The 19707-nt window shown below is 37.1% G+C and overlaps 2 protein-coding genes across 4 annotated transcripts; both read left to right on the forward strand.

Annotated features, from left to right (window-relative positions):
• The first annotated feature begins 1067 nt into the window (after positions 1–1067).
• On the forward strand, positions 1068–18599 carry LOC103137582 (E3 ubiquitin-protein ligase RNF19B-like). Of its 2 annotated transcripts, XM_007551388.2 has the most exons (6): positions 1068–1261; positions 1400–1506; positions 2184–2357; positions 2431–2882; positions 12844–12848; positions 18524–18599. In XM_007551388.2, the coding sequence occupies exons 1-5, from the start codon at positions 1171–1173 to the stop codon at positions 12845–12847; spliced, it is 828 nt and encodes a 275-aa protein (XP_007551450.2). In that variant the 5' UTR covers positions 1068–1170; the 3' UTR covers position 12848; positions 18524–18599. The 2 variants fall into 2 exon arrangements, with proteins under 2 accessions (XP_007551450.2, XP_016526523.1); XM_016671037.1 differs by lacking the exons at positions 2184–2357; positions 2431–2882; positions 12844–12848 and adding an exon at positions 17797–17970 and having other exon boundaries at positions 1071–1261; positions 18067–18534.
• On the forward strand, positions 6105–8165 carry LOC103137584 (probable protein ariadne-2). Of its 2 annotated transcripts, none has more exons than XM_007551390.2 (4): positions 6105–6287; positions 6415–6515; positions 7269–7424; positions 7540–8164. In XM_007551390.2, exons 1-4 carry the CDS (start codon positions 6209–6211, stop codon positions 7999–8001), a joined length of 798 nt encoding a protein of 265 aa, XP_007551452.1. In that variant the 5' UTR covers positions 6105–6208; the 3' UTR covers positions 8002–8164. The 2 variants fall into 2 exon arrangements, with proteins under 2 accessions (XP_007551452.1, XP_007551454.1); XM_007551392.2 differs by having other exon boundaries at positions 6197–6287; positions 6361–6515; positions 7540–8165.
• Positions 18600–19707: the final 1108 nt, after the last annotated feature.

The following is a 19707-nucleotide window of genomic DNA, read 5'->3' on the forward strand; positions in this document are numbered from 1 at the left end:
ATATGTAGCTCAAACGTGTAACATAAACAACTGTTGCATTATATTTACATGATGATGAAAGGTCCCTATAATTACAGATATGTTTCATTGTTTTATTAGTGCACAGTACTAAATAATCTCAAGTAGTTCAATGTGTCTGTTTATCAGTTACACATCTACAGTGTTAAATGTTGGTGATGTGCTGAACTCAGTTATTTAAAGCAAAAACTCCTCTGACTGGCAAACATTTTCATCTCCATGTATAAGAGAATATTTTCACTTTCTGTTTCACTTTGACTCCAGTTGGGGCCTGGGTCCAGTTGAACTAGTTTGACCTTTACTGAGATGACATACGGCACACCAGAGACCCCTTTCTGTTTTAGGTTCATAACCCCTGAAGTGTTTTGATTTGTGAATAATCTTCCTCATTTTTAGACCTCAAACAGTTTGAACTGGTTTAACTCTTCCAGGTTGATGGGCAGTAACAATTGCTTTTCCAAGATTGCTGGTGTTTTTCTAATCTGGCACTGAATCAACACCATGGTGCAAATCACAGTAGTCTATAATAATAATAATAATAATAAAGGTTATTTTGTTCCTTAATAAACAGATTATTCCATTATAACTGATGACTCCTTCAGTGAACATTAAATAAATGTCCACTCTTTATTTTGAATCCAGTTGTTAACAAAATGAAAAGCCTTCATGTTTCAGAATGAATTAATTTCATAAGTTGAGAGACTGATCTGAGTTAGTTTTGATTACTGAGGGTAAACTGATTATAAACTGAACACATCTGCATTAAATCCAATGGAAGCAAAAGGATTTAAAGTTTTGCCTTTAGTGACATCTACAGGATGCAACTGTATTTTCTGCCAGTGATCTTGTAACCAGGGTGTGTTTTGTTTTCCACTAAGACTGCTTCACCAAAAACATAATTAAAATTATGTTTTAATTTTATTCCCTTTGCTCTAAGTTACATTACATTAATATGAGTGTAAAAATGAATGCATTCAGCCAGACAGTTTGACTTCATGTGGATGCTGTACATTTAAATTTGTAGAAGAAGAAACTGAAAGTAAAAGCCAAGCTTGCTTTAGGAGTGTTGTGACAGCCTGCCGTCTCAGATTATTTCCTGGTTGAAGTCAGACACTTTTAGCCGACAAATTGGAAGAACAAAGTAGGTCTGAAATGAACAGCTCAGATCAGGACGAGAAGGGATACGACCCCCATGACGCCACGCTGAGCTTTGTGGATAGACCTGATGACCTGGATCCTCCATGTAAGGACTAAAAACTATGCTGCTGTTTTACCCATATTTGTTATATTTATGTATTTGCTTCTGAATTAAGTTTTACTTGTACATTTTTCAGTATAATCTACACTATTACAGTGTCCAACTTACTGTCTGCTCTATTAGTCAGTGATGATGATGATGAAGACCAGGGTCTTAGAGCTGAGATGTCCTGTGGTCACGCTGTCACTCCACAATCTCTGACTGGCTGGTGTCGCAGCCTGCTGGATCAGGTATGTAATGACATCACACATGTTTTATATGCAACATTTTCTTACTTTGGTCATTTCTTGTCACTGTTGTACCTTTTAACGTGCTTTGTACATAAGAGGAGACAATTTCCAAAATCAAATTTAGTCTAGCTTGTTTCTAACTCAGTCCAAACAGTGGGATTCATTAATAATATGGTTGTTATTAATGAATAGGAAATAAAACGATAATTATGGAGTGAACTTCATTTCATTTGGTGTTGGCTTGTTTTCTGTCTGTCCATTTAGGGTGGATCCTTCTTGCAACCGTGATGCATTTAGGTGAACAGTGCTCACGTATGTTTGAGTTTAATGTCATGGAGACAGAGTTGCCAGCCTTTCTTGAAGGCATCATGTTTTTCATTTTGTAGTACATTTTCATTTCTTTGTTGTTCTTCCTTTAAAAAAACACCAGGTGTCAATGGCTGCCAATTTTTTCAGTGGTTGACCAAGACATTGCAGTCCTCAGTAGACTGGAGACTTTTTGACCTGCTTCCCTAAAACCAGAAATTAGTTCAGTATTTTTTTTAAAATACATATGTTGTGTTTAAAATGAGACAATGACATAAACCCCCATTCAGGGTTTAACCCATTTGTTCAAACACCAAACCAGTTGTTCTGCATCTTTATGGTTACATGTTGCTTTTATCTGACCATCTTAGGGTCAGTACAAGTTCAAGTGTCCTGCTTTTGACGAAGACACCCAGGAGATTTGCGGCGCTGTGTGGCCGTATCGAGAGGTGCGTCGCCTGGCGGACCTGAGCGTTGAAGAGATGGAATACTTTGAGGAGACCATCGCTCGTCTGGCTGCTGCAGAGTACCAGGAGTTTAGAGAAGTAAGTGTCTCTAACTTCAGGTCAGTCTTCACTTTAGCTGTTCTACTTAAAACATCATGTCTTCCTCTTACAGTGCCCTGGGTGTAAGAGCTACGTTGAAAGAAATGACCTGACTAACCTCTGCGTTCAGTGCTTAGTTTGCGTTGCAGACCAGAAGAAACAGGTCCAGTTCTGCTGGCAGTGCTTGAAGCCGTGGAAAGGTCCGGCTCCACGCTCCGATCGCTGTGACAATAACGACTGCAAAAACCACGACCTGGAGCTGCTCAGGACCTGCAAGACCACATCCTTCCCTGAGGTCCGGGATGTCAAGGATTGTCCCTCCATCAGGGCCTGTCCCACCTGTGGACAGACAGTGGAGCACGACAAGACGGGCTGCAAGAACATCACATGTCCTCGCTGCCAGGTGGAGTTCTGCTTCGTGTGTCTGAAGCTGACTCCTGAGTGTCTGAAGACCAGCTCCTACTTCATCCCCTGCAGTGATGGTGTGGCTCCCAGACAGACAGCCATACCTGTGTGGCACAGGAAGTGAAACTGCAGAAACAGATGCTTCCTGTTGAGCTCTTCGTACTGAAACCTGGATGAAATAATCTCAAAAATGTTGCTGTTCCTTTTATTCATGTTCATCAACTGTGAAACTTATTTATTATATTTAGCAACATTTTTATTCTCATATTATATCCTACATTGGCAATCATTTCTTCTTTGGCCTCCTATTAACTAATAAAACATATTTTTTTGTTAAAAGTGTTTAACTCTGTTTCAAAGTTGGGGGTCCATCTGAAATGGAGATTCATTTTTTTAGCTTAATGTGGAATTTGCGTCTCTAAAATCATTGTGTTAAAATGTTTTAGAAAATTTGAATCTGTTTATTTGAAACTGAAAATTAAAGGATTTTTTGTTGTTTTAAAGTCAATAAATACATAGAAATGTAAAACAGAAAAATCTGGCAGATAAAACACCATCCTTCTTAGCTGCATACTTTATTTGTACTGATTAAGGAGGAAGTCCAAAAAGCTTTCTTTATAAATTCACTAAGTGAAAAATTAATTCCCCACCAGGAAGAAATTAACTTAGTAAAATATGCACATTTTATTTGTCCCCAATAAGCTAAACACTTTCCTCTAAGACAAAATGTGATGATCTGCATTCATCAAAGTGATTTAATAAACAAAAGTACAAAATTATTTACTTGGACTAAACCATTAATTATCATGTCTGATGACTTGGAGGCTCCTTCCAAAAGGTCGATCTTGTATCTTAATGCACATTGTAAATGTTGGAGCGTGAAAATGAAAGTTACATCACAAATCCTTTGGCTCTCTGAGAGGCTGGGCCTTGGTGAATCTGAAAAGTACCTGGAAGTTTTTTATTTTACTGCCAAGTGATCTTGACAAAGACATTAATAATGTATTATAAACTGGGGAATTAAGGGGAAACCCCATTTAGGAGGAAAGATGACATTAATTTTGTTTTAATTATTCCAGCTCTTATTTCCTGAAATGTTGACATGTTTATCATTTAGGTCCAAATCAATTTAATTACTTATGTGACCCTTCATATGACTCTCTGTACCTTGTCTATGTATTTAGTGTTTTATTTGATATTGTGAAATGTGTGTTATTATGTGATAAGTAGGAAGATTGGCATTTGCATATTCAAAATAAATAATTAAAAAAAGGGACAAAGGCAAGCACAGTTCACGTCCATAACATGTAATATTTTTTTCTTTTTTTCTTTGTTTTTTTTTTTTTAGCATATGTCAACAATATATGGACCATCATCTAATATATCTAACAAGAATATATTAAGTTAGTCATATAGTGTCTAATTAACTTAATTACATTAAGTCTTAATATATTTTGTTAATCAAACCCTGGTCAGATCGGGGTTTTTTTAAGCCACGCCTTTAACACAAATGACAGCAAATAAGCTCCTCTGTCGTCATAAATAAACGCTCTCCCTGCCGCTCAGCCACTTCACTTTACAGCTTTAATCCCGGAGAGTAGAGATTAAAGTCATCAAAAGAAGAAGCCATGGTTTGCCAGGTCCTCATCTGTTTTGAACAGAACAGGAAACTACCGATTGACGTGTGTAAACAGGAAGAGGATCTGGCCATCACTCCTGTGGGGAAACTGAAGGAAAAAATACAGGAGCGACGCCCAGACGCAGGTAAATACACCTGCTGAGAAATGATCATTTCAAATTTATTGAGACATGGAGCAGATGAAATAATGAGATTTAGTTTAAAAAGCCGATTTTCAGTTTTAAAATCCACAATTATCACTTATGTGAGACATTCGATGCTATTTGTTCTAAACCGTTTTAAACAATTCAGGATATTAGGTGTGTGCAATTTGTCTGATGAGAAGACAGGCTGTACGAGTAACTTGAGCTGTGATTACGTCATATATGAACGCTTTAATTTATTTTAGGTTCTATAAGGCATTTTCTTGGGAAACAAAATCCACTCTTGTTTGTTTTGGACATCATCTTACTGTGTCTTTCGGTTTTTATTTACGCAAAGGTCCGTCTTTGAAATGAACGTGATTTATTTCATTTTAAATGTTCACTAATATATGTGCATGTGTTTCTTTGCAGAAAAGGCCAAAATGGGTCTGATCTACAAAACCCAAACCCTGGAAGAAACCCAGATGTTGGCTGAATACGGAATCAAGCACAAGTCTGAGATCCAGGCGGTGGTTCGCTGTGACGGAGGCCTGGAGCTGATCGTCTCTGCTCCACTCTGATCCACTCAAACCGGACATCTGCCTCTACTGCATACATTTCCTTCTGTTTCTTGAAAAGATAATGCGTCATTATAATACATAAGTGAAGTATGGTCATGAAGATTATAATAATTATCAAAATCTTCCACCAGTTTGAAGTGTTTTGATGTTACTCTGCGCTGTTAAACCCGTTTAGAAAGCTGCTGTCTAAAACCACATCTGTTGTTCAATCTGAAAAAGACACGAGCAATTTAGAGACAAGAAGATCACAGATAAATATAATATATCTCTATTTGTGAAAAATGTAAAAAAAAGAATTATCTGTAAAATGGAAACAAAAATGAATACGCCCAGTCATTCTTATACATTATTGTTGTTTTTCACCCTAAAGCCCTAAACCCTAAAATCTCATAAAGAGAAGTCTGATCTCCACATTCCCGCAACAACCATTTGTCCCCTTATTTTTATTTATTCATATTCATCTGTCATTATTAAATTATTTCTTATTGTTCTTGGTTATGTGTGTATGTGCGTGTTTGTAAAGCTGTTTGAAATAAATTATTTAATCGTAATGATATTTGGTCGAAAATGTGAATAATTACTGAGGTTTGTTTTTCACACGTGTTTATTGTAGATAAAACTTTAATCAATTCAATGGAAAATGAAAAGTGATGAGACATGGAAGCTGTAAATTAATTTGAATGCTTTTGCTCTTGCTTTTGTCTGCATATGCTTGATGCTCAAAAATAAATGAAATACCAAATATTACGATCTTTGCCAGAATATTCATTCTTCTTCATAAACTGTAGATTATTCATGCCAGTTAGTTTTTATGAAGATAAGGCACGATCAATAAAAGTTATTACCTAATATTTACCCTTTTTATGGTCGTGATTTTTTGCTGTTGTTCATTAAATGTCATTAATTCATCCATCCATCCATCCATCCATCCACCTGCTCTTCTTTCCATGTGGGCGTATCTTAAGCGATCAGCTGCAAAGCGAAAGTCACGTGACCCGTAAAGAATAACCGGGGCCGAAATCGAAAGAGTTTCCTTCTATTAGACCAAATACAATATAAAGTTGATTGTTTTCTGCATCGCAGGAGAAGTAAAAAAAATCTTCCATGATGAACTCTAAAACGAAGCGCTACAACCTGAGCGACTCTACAATCCGACTTGTGGAAGAAGAGGATCAGTTTGACTGTGAGTGGCTCGTTTCGTTTCATCAGCGCTGTAGCTGTAACAGTTTTCACTGAATTTGTAATCTTGTTTACAGTATGCATCGTTTGTATTTAAATATGCTGGAGGATCTCATTGGATGTTTCTGCAGTTCTGTGTGAAGGTTTTGATTCCCCGAGAGCCCGGATGTCCTGCGGACATGTGGTGACCCCGATGTCTCTCACGAAGTGGTGCCAGCAACTGCTCAAACAGGTGGGATATGACGGTGACCTCACATTCAGCCCGAAAATAGGAAAAAAAAAATAGGACAGTTGTAAGATAGCTTTTGATACAGATGAAAAGTAATAAGGTGTTTCCTTGTGGTGTTTATTTTTTTAGATTATTTCCACAACAGAATGATGCAGACAGCTATTTTTCAGATCTAGTTTGCTGGTCATTAAATGCTTTTTTAATCTAATTTTTTAACAAATATTAAAATCTTATTAAAGAAAATGTATCTATCCTCTCTTTCGTCTATTTCAACATTTTGTTTCCTTTATTTGAGTTGTAGATACCCGACTTCCAACGTTCAGAAACAGAGAATAACCAAAAACAAAACCTGTGCAAATCTTTTAATTATAATACTCTGACTTAGGACTGTAGTTCTAATGAAATTCATAATTTTTGCTTTTATGAATGTAAAATGTGAAATATTTTTACTCTGATGTGTAAATCAGTCACAATCTGATTAGTTTATTTCTCTACAGCAGATTCACTGTTAAAAAATGAAAGCTAACTTTCCAAAAACAAGTTATCATTTGTGAAATTTAAAGCACCGTGTCATTTATTATCACAGTATTTTCTGTGTTGACATAAAACATTTTAACAGTGTGTTTTGATGGTGTAACATTGGCAGAATATTGACAACTGGTTAGAAGGAAGTGAAGAATCTGCTTATCACTTATTGTTGAACTTACAGTGTTTTTATCTTTAATCCTGATTATTTTTGTGATTGTTTAAATAAAGGGAAAATCCAGGTTTGTGTGCGGTCAGTCTGGCTGTAATGCTGAGTGGCCTTATCAGGAGGTTTGTAAAATGGCCCTGCTGACCCCTGAAGAAAGGAAGAACTTTGAGACGACCATGGCCCTGAATGCTGCCGTCGGAGATCCTAACACAAAGTTTGTAAGTATCTTATTAATGACGTAATGATAACTGCACACAGGCTTGAGTCTGACTCAAATCCTTCTGTTCCCTCTCTCTCCTCCCAAACACACATACAATGTCAATCACCTGACAGTGTCCAGGCTGCATGACTCCTGTGACCAGAGGGAGCAGCTCAAACCTCTTTGTCTGCTGCCAAGTGTGTTCAGCAAAGACCGGACGCAGCTTTGGGTTCTGCTGGCAGTGTCTGAGGGAGTGGAAAGGCCGACAGCCTCGATCTGACCTCTGCGAAAACGACGACTGCCACAATTCTGCCCTGAAGACGCTGAGAGAGTGTCCAGAAGTTAAAATTAAAACTGTGAATGGAGTCAAAGGCTGTCCGTCAGTCCGTGCCTGTCCGACCTGTGGCTCACTGATCCAGCACACTGGGATAGGATGCAAAAACATTTCATGTCCAAGATGTAAGATGTCGTTTTGTTTTGGCTGCCTAAAGACAATTAGTGAATGCAGGACCACAGGAACCCACAATGTTTACGGAGTGTGCTCCATTGACATTGTTCCCAGACAGACGTCTATACCTGTGTGGCAGAGGAAATGATGTGAATTATGTAAACCACCACTGCTTTTTGATTACCTGCTTCTTCTTTGCTACTCATTTAAGATCCTTCAAATCCAACAACAATTATGACAATTCCAACAATATTTGTACTCTACTCATTATAAACTAGCTACCAGCTGAACGTACTAGTTACGTTCAGCAACGTCTGAATATCAGACGTTGCTGAACAAATAAAAATGCTGCTGTTGTTCTGGCTATATAAAGAGTGTGTCATGAAACTTGAAATTTTGCATTTGTTTATATCCACACAAAGTCAGTTTGAAAAATACATAGTGAAATAATTCAAGCTTTTGTTTGTTTTTTTTTTTATATAATTTTGAAGATTTAAAATGATTTTTTTTTTTACTTTTGAAATGTACATAAGAAAATGTGTTTTAATAAAGAAATATTATGGTCATGTAATGACATTCTACTAAAGGGACGACTTCTGAGTCGGCAGTCACTGATAGCCTCTGCAAAGATGTTCAGTCACAAAACATATTTGTAAAAGAGTCTGGTTGCTCACAGAGTGCTGTATTCTAGTATTTAATGGAAAGTTTAGTGGACAGAAAAAGTGTGCAAGGGAAAGAAGCACAACCAACACACCTTCAGATCTGTCTTACAAGGGCTGAAGAGAAAGACGGCCACAATGTTACTGAGTGATCTAACGTCCTCTTTTCACACGAAAGAGGATTTCATTTAGGAAACCAGGGTTCCACAGTAAAGAAGCAGACTAAAGAGGCCGAGTGTCTTGATGCCAAGTGGGAAGTTTCCACTGTGATCTGCTGGTGTTTGTTCCCTAGTTCAAATTCAGTGCAGTCCTCTACCAGGAAATTTTAGAGGACTCTCGGCTGATGAACTTTAAGGAAATGTTGATTATTTAATTTCCCAAAAGGACTTGGCACCTGCCCTCACTGTAACACCCACTGGCTTTAATTACAATCTCTCTGTTCTGGCCTAAACCTGGTAGAGAATTTATGGTAGTCATGAAACAACGTCACCAGATCCAACAACTTCAAAGAATGCCGCTATCAAAGCAACCTATCGGTCTGATAAATTGTAACAGTAACTGTGATCTCAAAAATAATTGTCTTTAGACACAAATTAATCCTACCTTATTTAATTACAAGTGATTATAGAGGCTTCTTTTCAAGGTAGACAGTGGCATTTTATTTTTTAGGTTTTATTGGCTCAAGTGACTTTTATTTAATAGTGCACTGACAGGAAAGTGGGTAATGAGAGAAGGGGAAGGCATGAGGCAAAAATCACCAGGCTGGGAATCAAACCTGTGACTGCCACGTGGAGGACTAAGGCCTCCATATGTGGGTTTTGTTTAACCCCTGCACCACCACAGCACACCCATTCCTATTATATTTTGAGAAGCTTGTTTAAAATCATTTATGCCAAACTAGACAAAAAAGTCCCAGAAGCAGCCACATAACTGGATGGTGCTGCTCCATATTGAAATAATAGCACCAAACTGTTGCCTTAGATTTGTTAATCTCCAATTGTACCATCTTCAAAGGACCCGGTAACGGTGGAAACCATTGAAGTACAATACATTTTGTACTTTAAGATTCCCTGTGAGATTATTTTAGTTTTGTGAAAGATTGTTCAGATCTGTCAATGTTTGATTTTGGAGAACCTGTGCACAGCCTCAGCTTCCTGTTTGTAGCTAAATCTCTGTGTGGCCTTCTGCTCCTGTAGCCCACCTGGTTCAACATCTAACGCGCATTCAGACAGTTTCTGCAGGAATTTGCAAAGAGATGCTGTTTACTTTACTTTACTCAATCTAACTCCAGTCAGTGCATTCTCTTCTGACAATGTGTCATTTTATCCACACAACCTCTGTTTTCTTTTATTTGGACCATTCTCTCTAAACAGAGAGGAAAGTGTGCGTGACAACCTCAGTAGTTTCTGAAAAACTCATTCCAGTCAGTCTGGCTTTAAGAAGTCATGTCCAAGATCACTTAGATAAACTCTTCCTCATTGTGATGCTGACTTTGAGCTTCATCAGTTCACCTTCACTGCACCCAGATGACTAATGCATTGAGTTGCTGCAGCATTATTGATTGATTGATTGGCTCTTCTATAACAAGTTTATTTAGGGTTTTTCTACAGTCATAATCAATAAACTACAGTATGGTTTGAGATAACAACCTGAATTGGTCTGATGTAACACTCTGATTTTAAATGTCATGTTTTATTAGCTGTAAGAAAATTAAATAACAGTAATAATGACTTTCAAACAGACTTCTGTCATTACTTTATCTGATCTGTGGTAAAGTTCCTAAAATAAATTGAATTTTCTGTAGTATTCTAATTTATTGAATTGGTTTGTATGTTAAGACGTGATTGTTAAAATAAACTCTCACCATCTACAACAACTCTTTAAAGAACTTTGAAATAAAATGAGTAACGACAATGTCTAATTTCCTTTTGGGACTAATAAAATATTTTTGATTTGACCTGATTTAAGCTGATGTAAGAAAGTGGTAAATGAGTGGCCTGTGTTCCATATGCCAAATTTTAGACATTAGCAGCAAACTCTCCAAAGACTTGTACTAAACCTACCGGTTAGAATGGTACTTCTTTCAGTAGGAAGCTGATAGAAAATAAAAATCATGAGCCAAATATTTATTAGGTGCTTTCCAGATCGTCACTCAGTTTTTGTTTCATTTTCTTTGTTTGTTGGAAAACTGAAGTTTGCCATTTGGCATTCCTTTGTGTTATGAAAAAGCAACAGGAACTGTTTTTTTTTGTTGTTGTTTTTTTTGGTTACATATTTTCCTGTTGGCCTCAGTGTCAGATCTCTTTTAGTCATGATGGTATTTACCATCAATCTCTGTAATTCCTGTTATAAAGTGCATTTTAGTTTCAGCTTTGGCAGCTGCTTTTATTTAGATTCTAATTAAATTACATTTATTTGATACAATATTTTTATAGAAAAGGACAGCAAATGTTTATCCCAGTTTGGTGGATGTCAGTATTATTTTTACGGATTTGCACTTTGCAATTTGTTAAATAAAAAATGTGTCTGTTCACTAATTGTTCTGAAAAAGTGGCATCCCCCAAACTTGCAGCTGTCAGAGCTGATTTAATAGAATTGATACAGCATTGCTATCTGTGAGCATTCATGACTTGTTTATCAGCTGAATGAAATGTTGTAGTTGCAAAGTGAAAGAGAAAGCTGCTGTTTTCTGACTCCCTCTCTGCGGTCATGGGAGTGCCTCTTACTGTTTGTTCATTTCAATGGTGGCTCAGGGGCAGAAATCTTTTCTGCGACGGCAAAGTGAAGAAGAGCCGTATCAGTCTTTGGTGATTCACTATTAAGGAAGGTAAGGCCTCCATGCTGAGCTGATAATAATTATTTGTTTAAATGTCTTTTATTAATGTTGTTCCATAACAAATCGTCCCACAGACATGAAGTATTATGGGTTGAGAAACCAAGGAGCAACATGTTACCTGAACAGCATTCTGCAGGCTCTGTTCATGACCAGAGAGTTCAGAGAGGCTGTTAAAAGGTTAGTGAGTAAATCATGAAGCACGTTTTGTGTAGGAAGAAATATTTGGAGGGTTTTTTGTTTTTCTATATATATTCTGTATCTCTGACAATATCCTATAAACAGTTGCTCAAAACACCATAAAGACGACATCAATGTTCAGCTCAATACTTTGTTTGAAAGTTTAAAGAAAAAAACATCAGAAACAACAGAAGTTACAAAGACACTGAGAATTGAAAAAGGTACGTAATCAGATGCATTTATCTACTGTTAGCTTGTTTCTGAATAAAGGACGATGTTGTGAATGCTTTATCTTCAACATAAATCTTGACAAAATATAGAAGAAACATGGGTGAACATGAAATATGAAAAAATACATCATTTTATGTATCATTCTTTCTTCATTCTTCCAGTGTATGAACAGCAGGATGCTGGTCAGTACCTGGAGAAGATTTTATCTGATGTCAGTGATGAAGCGTCAGAGGTAAATTATTCATGAAATCACTGTCAGATTGGTATGGAGAGGGAGCTACAGAGTGTGAATGAAAAATAAAAGCTGTTAGATTTTAAATCAAATTGTATTTTCAGATATTCAAAGGAGAGCTGATTCACAGGACTGTTTGTGATCAATGTGGCTCACACACTGATGACGAAGTGCCATTTTTCTTTCTTTCTCTCCCACTGATGGATTCTAAAAATGGAAACTACAGTGTGGTAAGAAACAACCTGCAGAATGGAAACCATTTTATGTGCCAGACAAAACTCATAAAAGTAATCTGGAATAATCAATGATTTACTTATTACTTAGTAGAAACTGTGTTGGTAAACACAAAGTACCTGGTGAAGGTTTGTGCAAGTAACACAAAGTGTGTTTCCAGGAGGACGGGATTCAGGAGTTTTTAAAGGATGTAGAGTTTTGTGGAGAAGACCAGATGTACTGTGATGAGTGTAAATACAAATGTGACACTACTGTTGTAAGTAAAGGGAAACTTGTTTTCCTTAATTTTGTATTTACAAGCAGGAAACATTCTTGGTTCATTTATGGAAAACAGACAATTTGACAACATTATGAAATATTTTAACAATACATCAATCTGTACATATTTAAATACACATTATAAGAGGACACACTGCCATCTTTTTCTTACCGACTAATCAGAATAAATATTAACTAAAGTATTTGCATTAGCTAAACACCCTAATAAGAGAGACTTTTTAGAGATTTCTATAATTTCATTCAAGTTCTGAAGTTTACATACATTTCATTAGTAGCATTGTCTTTAAAACTTTATGACCTGAGTCAAATGTCTTGGCTCCATAAACTCTCACTACAGCAAAGCTAAAGTTTTGGTCCATTTTCCCTGACAGATGTTTTAACTGCTTCATGTTTGTTGACAGCCTTGTTCAGGAGTTTGTGATGAACTCTCCAAAACACTTTGTTGTTCTCAGTTCCTTCTCTAACTAAATTGGCAGTATAATTATGGTCGTTGTCCAGTTGGATGACCAATGTGTACCCATCCTTTAACTTCCTGGTTGATGTCTTTAGATGTTTCTTCAATATTTCCACTTCATGTTCTTTTCTTATTCCATCTATTTTGCACCACTTCCTCCTGCAACAAAACACTTTGCAATAGTGGAAAAAAATCATAGTAAATCAATAAATTGTTGGTCCTAGCTAACATAAAACAGAAAATATTTAGTTTGTGAAAAATGTTGTGCATATATCGTTACTGTAAATATCAGCTTTTAACCATATTGACAATGTTGTGTTTCATATAGAAATATAAACTAAAGCTTCATCCAGAGATTTTGATTTTGCTGCTGAAGAGGTTTGAATACAACTACCACCGCATGTCGTACAGTAAAGACAGCCGGGCTGTGGATGTTTGTTACACCATCGACTTACCTGAGGTATATTCAGATTATTGTGATTATTGTCCATTTTCTTTCCACTTTCCAGATTAATGTGTGTTTTGTTGATCAGAACCAGACATATGAACTGTACGCCTTGGTGGAGCACTTTGGGTCTCTGACAGGTGGGCATTACACAGCAATAATCAAATCTGAGGATGAAGACAGATGGTACGAGTTCAACGACTCCAGTGTGACACTGGTGAGATGATTATGCAATAGCAGGGCTTTTAAAGATGTTTTTAGGTTTAATATTCCACTTTGTAATAATAACACAATGCTAGTTTGATATTGTTTTGTTTATAACAGCTTAGTGACCACAGGATCCAGAGAAAGTTTGAGAAGTAAGCGTCGTCCATTTTTCTTCATTTTCACTGTTTATCATAAACTAACTTCACATTCTTTTTATACCAGATCTCGAAGTGCCCACCTCCTCTTTTACAGGAAGAAAAGTAAGAAGAAATCAGACTTTTTAATCATTTATGCTGGGTCCATTTTGCCAATACTTTCTAATGTAAATTTCAGGAATTGGTTCACAAGATGAAGAACAAAATGGAGAAAGACGGGCTGAAGAAGAAAGATGGGCTGTAGAAGAGAGATGGGCTAAAGAAGAAAGGCGGGCTATAGCAGAAATATGGGCTGAAGAAGAAAGAAAGGCTGAAGAAGAAAGATGGGCTGAAGAAGAGAGAAAGGCTGAAGAAGAGAGAAAGGCTGTAGAAGAAAGAAAGGCTGAAGAAGAGAGAAAGGCTGAGGAAGAGAGAAAGGCTGAGGAAGAGAGAAAGGCTGAAGAAGAGAGAAAGGCTGAGGAAGAGAGAAAGGCTGAGGAAGAGAGAAAGGCTGAAGAAGAAAGAAAGGCTGAAGAAGAAAGAAAGGCTGAGGAAGAGAGAAAGGCTGAAGAAGAAGGAAAGGCTGAAGAAGAGAGAAAGGCTGAAGAAGAGAAAAAGGCTGAGGAAGAGAGAAAGGCTGAAGAAGAAAGAAAGGCTGAGGAAGAGAGAAAGGCTGAAGAAGGAAGAAATGGTGAAGAAGAAAGGTTGTGCTCTGGTCCTCTTGTTATAGAGGACCAGAGCACTGAGAGTACCGGTTGTAATCTGTGGTCACGTGTTCGATCGTGTTTCACTCGCCGTGACCAAGCTAAAAAACGGGATACTTCTGTGGTTTAAAAAATTGTACAGTAAAATTATCTCCACAGCCATTCCTCTGCCCCCAAATTTTCAAAAATACTTTCCGCATCGACCTTTCTCTATCTCAAAGGTATCAGATTTCACCCATGCTCTACACAAAACAGAAAGTCGGCCATCTTAGATTGAATTTTATCTGTGTCTCTTTGTTGATGTTTACATGTTTTGTTGTTGTACTTTTTTTTTTTTACCAAAAAAGTAAAAAATAAAAAAAAAACAGAAAAGAAAAGAAAAAAAGAAATAAAATCCGGAGAAGGGGAGACGACCACTAGCATAAGTATAACCGAGATAAAGAACAGTGTATTGCCAGGTGAAGCATTGATTTAAATACTTTACATGCAGCCTAGAGATTAGTTTTTTTTGCGTATTCCAGGTATTTATTTCAAACTCCTCATTTAAGGCATTAATGACCTTAATTCACCTGTCAGATTCCCTCTTTGGTTTAATGTTGATCAGTTTGTTTTCTTTCAATAAGAGTCTGTCACTCTGTCTCATCCATCCACTAGGCGGCGCTGTTCATTGTAGCAAGGGAATAGCAGTTTAAAGATTAATTTTCAGAATGGACAGGAAATGTTTGTAATGCAAGTCTGAACCATGGTTGACGTGTATTATTGTATTATTATGGAGTTTATAAGGTGATCAAACAGCTGAGACGTTTTGCTTAATAATAGGAACGCTCAATTGAAGCAGCACTTCTTATTCTGCAGCGACTGTAAAAAGGCTGTCAGAACTGTTTGATGTTCTAGATTGTAATTATATTAAATTAACTTATTTGAACGTCTGTGATGTTTTATTAATGCATTATAACAGTGTTTGTTGTCTAAGAACATATCGCCTGTGTACAATACATTCCTTAAATGGTAGTTGTTTTAGTCACCAGTTTTTCAGTTCAGTTCAGTTCATTTATTTGTGTTCAGGTTTTCAGTTTAGTATAAATAAATAGTGTTTTTATTAGTCTGTATTACTGTTGGCTGGATGGAAATTGTTAAGGTTTCCTACATAAATACATGTTATTAACACCACAGAATGAGGTCTGCTGGGTTTGAAGTTATAAAACCTGTAGATGTGAAAGAACAGGAGTCATAAACCGGCACTGACAGAAAAACTTCAAGGCCGCAGTGACTCATTTTCCTGTTTACTCCACTAATAAAGAATCCAAGTGAATCCAAGAACAAGGAGGTGAGTTAATGAATCATGACTCAATAATTTCTTCTGTTGTTCACAATCAACTCTGAGATAATAAACTTAATTGTTAGAATTGTTTCTGAGGTATTTTACTCACTATAAATGATGCTACGGTTTGACTCAGATCTGTAAAGCCACTGCAGGAACCAGAATCTGGTCAGAAACTTCTCTAGTCCATGTTGAGTTGCTGCCATCAGAAAACACGGCAGCAATGCATCGAAAACAGAACCAACAAACTGCATCTTTTCACCTCTAAATGTTAAAATGCTGATTTAATGGTTTTATCTGTGTAATAATTTTCACTGCAAAAAGTAAAAATAAAAAAAAGAGAAAAACTCAAAACTTGCCTGGATAAACCACTTTAATGTCAACACAAAGTGGCAGAATAATCAGACCTATTCCAACACAAGAACTGGAGCTGAGAGAAGATCCTGTAATATCAACACTTTCTGCTCTTAATCTAGAAATTGGTCAGGATTTGACATCTGTAGTTTTCACTTGCGATTCCTCTTGAGGTTTGCAGCAAATTGTCTTACATTATGTGATGCATTTCATTGTTTTCATTGTTTAAAATGTATAGAGGGCAAAGAGCAGTTTTAAAATCCCACATTTTACCTATTAATTTAAAACACAAGTTTGTTGAAGCTGCTCCACAGTTGTTCTCTGCTTGACTCACTGAAAATAACAGGAAACAGACAATATCTCTGCTGATCATACAGAGAGTTGTGATAATATTCAACACATTCAGAATGTGGCAGAATATTTTACTTATTCTTATGTCCATCAATAAGTGGGGTAACATTAAAGGACACAAGGATTTTCTGATTTAATGAAAATTTAATTTATTAAATTATACTAAAGAAATAAAACCTGAAAAAGGAAAACCTGAAATGAGAAACCAAAACATATTAATGCAAAACCCATAGCTAACCAGAAATAAGCAAATGCAAAACAAACCTAACTGCAGCCGTAACATTGTTTAAAACAGTTTAACTGAGAAGGAGGAGCGACGTGATTCCAGTTAATGTTTGAAACGAAGCATTTTTGTTTGAGTTTTAAACATCAGGCATAAGACATTCTTTACTTCTCCGAGTTTCTCCCTTCTTGTCTCCCAGCCCGTCGTCAGTAAAACCTGGTTCAGGTCCTGCTCCACCGTCTAAAACAGTGGTGTCCAAAGTGGGTCCTCGAGGGCTGGCATCCTGCGTGTTTTAGTTTTCTCCCTGGTTTAATGCACCTGGATCAAATGATGACTTGTTAGAAGCTAATGAAGAACATTGACTTGCTGAGAAGGTTGTTACTACCACCAGGGAGAGAACTAACACATGTACGATGCCGGCCCTCGAGGACCGACTTTGGACACCCATGCTCTAAACTTAAAACCATCTGTATGTAGGACTTGTGTGTGATTCCATAGTCACAGCCTTTTGGATCAGGTACTTTCCAACAGTTAAAAGTTTACTTTTGTTTTCTCACTAGCACATGTATTGTCGAAGAGAAGACTCCATGCACATATCCAGCATCATGTCCAATATGACACATGCAGTCCAGTTTTATGTGGAGCTGAACTTCACCTTGATGGTTTCCTGTCAAAATAATCATTTTTATTTAGGCACTTCCTTTTTTTTTTCTTTTCAACTATAATCAGTTAAAATAGCCCAAAATTGATCAAAATATGACCAATTCAAGACACACTAAGTATACTGATATTTAATGTTAAAAAGCTAAGAAAGATGCATTGCAAGTGCAGTGTACACTGAAATTATCCAGCAACTTTAGTACTGTGCTGTATCTTAATTTACTTTAATACAGTTTTCTTCTGAACCATCATATTAACAAATTTTATGGTTTAATATGAGAAACAATACAAAAGAAAACATTTCAAACAGGACTGTGAACTCTTCACTCATCAAATTCATCTTTCAGGATGTTGTGCTGTGCGAAGTGTATGTAAATGATGCTTGATATCAAGAATATAATCCAAGTTAATGATATCGTTCTCTAAATATTACAAATTTCAGGGCCAGTATAAATTCAAGTGTCCAGCTCTGAAGGACGGCACCCTGCACAAGTGTGACGCTCTGTGGTCGTATCAAGAGGTCCGTCGCCTGGCCGTCCTGACCGCTGCAGAAATGCAGCATTTTGAAGAGAACATGGCCCGTCTGGCTGCTACAGAGTACTGCGATTTTAAAACCGTAAGCATCATGCTAACTCAAGACGAATTCATGAAACATTGTTCTGCAATGTGGTAACTTCTTTCCTTTTGTTTTCTCTTCTTTTTTGCCCTGCAGTGTCCTGGCTGCAGCTCCTACATTGAGAGAGAGGACCTGACTAACCTCTGCGTTCAGTGCTTAGTTTGCACAGCAGATAAGAATGCAGAGGTCCAGTTCTGCTGGCAGTGCTTGAAGCCATGGAAAGGTCAGGCTCCACGCTCCGATCGCTGTGACAACAACGGATGCATCAACCACGACCTGCAGCTGCTCAGGAACTGCAAGACCACATCCTTCCCTGAGGTGAACGGGGTCGAGAACTGTCCCTCCATCAGGGCCTGTCCCACCTGCGGACATAAGGTGGAGCACGACAAGACGGGCTGCAAGAACATCATCTGTCCTCGCTGCCAGGTGGAGTTCTGCTTCGTGTGTCTGAAGCTGACTCCTGAGTGTCTGAAGACCAGCTCCTACTTCATCCCCTGCAGTGCTGGTGTGGCTCCCAGACAGACAGCCATACCTGTGTGGCACAGAAACTAAGAGTTGTTGTTTCTTGACAAAGTTAATTTTGTAACATTAAAAATGTTCCAGGTCTTCTTGTTTCTGTTCATCATCTTTAAGAGCAATCCACATATGGAGGCCTTAGTCCTCAACGTGGCTGTCGCAGGTTCGATTCCTGGTCTGGTGACCTTTGCTGCATGTCTTCCCCCTTCTTCATTACCCACTTTCCTGTCAATTCACAATCAAACTAGAATCTATAAAAAAAAATCATCAACTGTGAATCCTCTTTATTCTATTTAGCAACCTTTTTATTCTCATGTTATATTTTACTTAAGAATAATTTCTTCTTTGACCTCCAATTAACTTATTAAATGTCATTTTGTACTAAAAATGTTTGTGTAATGATTTGAGTTTTTCTGTGTGTTTAATCGCACTTCATGACAGTTTGTCTCTGTCTCAAAGTAGGGCGTCCACCTTAAATGGAGATTCATTCTTTTTAGCTACTTAATGCGTAATTTGCTTTTCTAAAATCATTTTGTTAAAATGTTTTGGAAAATTATAATCTGTTATATTTGAAACTGGAAGTTAAGAGGATTTTCATTGTTTTAAAGTCAATTGTAAATACACAGAAATGTAAAACAGTGAAATTTGGCAGATAAAACACCATCTTTCCCAGCTGCATACTTTATTTATACTAATTAAGGAAGGAGTCCAAAAGCTTTCCTTAAAAATTCACTAAGCGATGATTAGCTGCTAAATACTATTAGCCCACTAGGTGGCGCACTGACTCACGATGCTGAATTACTGTAAACACTGTAATTCTAAGAAGAGAAGCAATGTTTTTGGTCTCAACATCATTCACATCATGTGAAAGTACAATTAGTTTTCAGAAATTGTTTACAGGCTCTGTATGCAGTAATACTGCCCATTTGGGTTAATTGTTTTGTGTGCTGACAGATGAGGAATATGCATTCATTTGCATTCATCAACCTGATTTAATAATAAAAAAGTACAAAGTAATTTATTTGGATTAAACCATTAATGATCGTGTCTGATGACTTGGAGGCTCCTTCCAAAAGGTCAATATTGTATCTTAATGCACATTGTAGATGTTGGAGAGTGAAAGTGAAAGTTACATCACAGAACCTTTTACCAGGTTTATAATAAACCAGATCGGCTCTCTGAGAGGTTGGGCCTGGTGAATCTGGAAAGTACCTGGAAGTT

Source organism: Poecilia formosa, unplaced genomic scaffold (genome assembly GCF_000485575.1).
Source record: "Poecilia formosa unplaced genomic scaffold, Poecilia_formosa-5.1.2 Scaffold41, whole genome shotgun sequence".
Classification (NCBI taxonomy): domain Eukaryota; kingdom Metazoa; phylum Chordata; class Actinopteri; order Cyprinodontiformes; family Poeciliidae; genus Poecilia; species Poecilia formosa.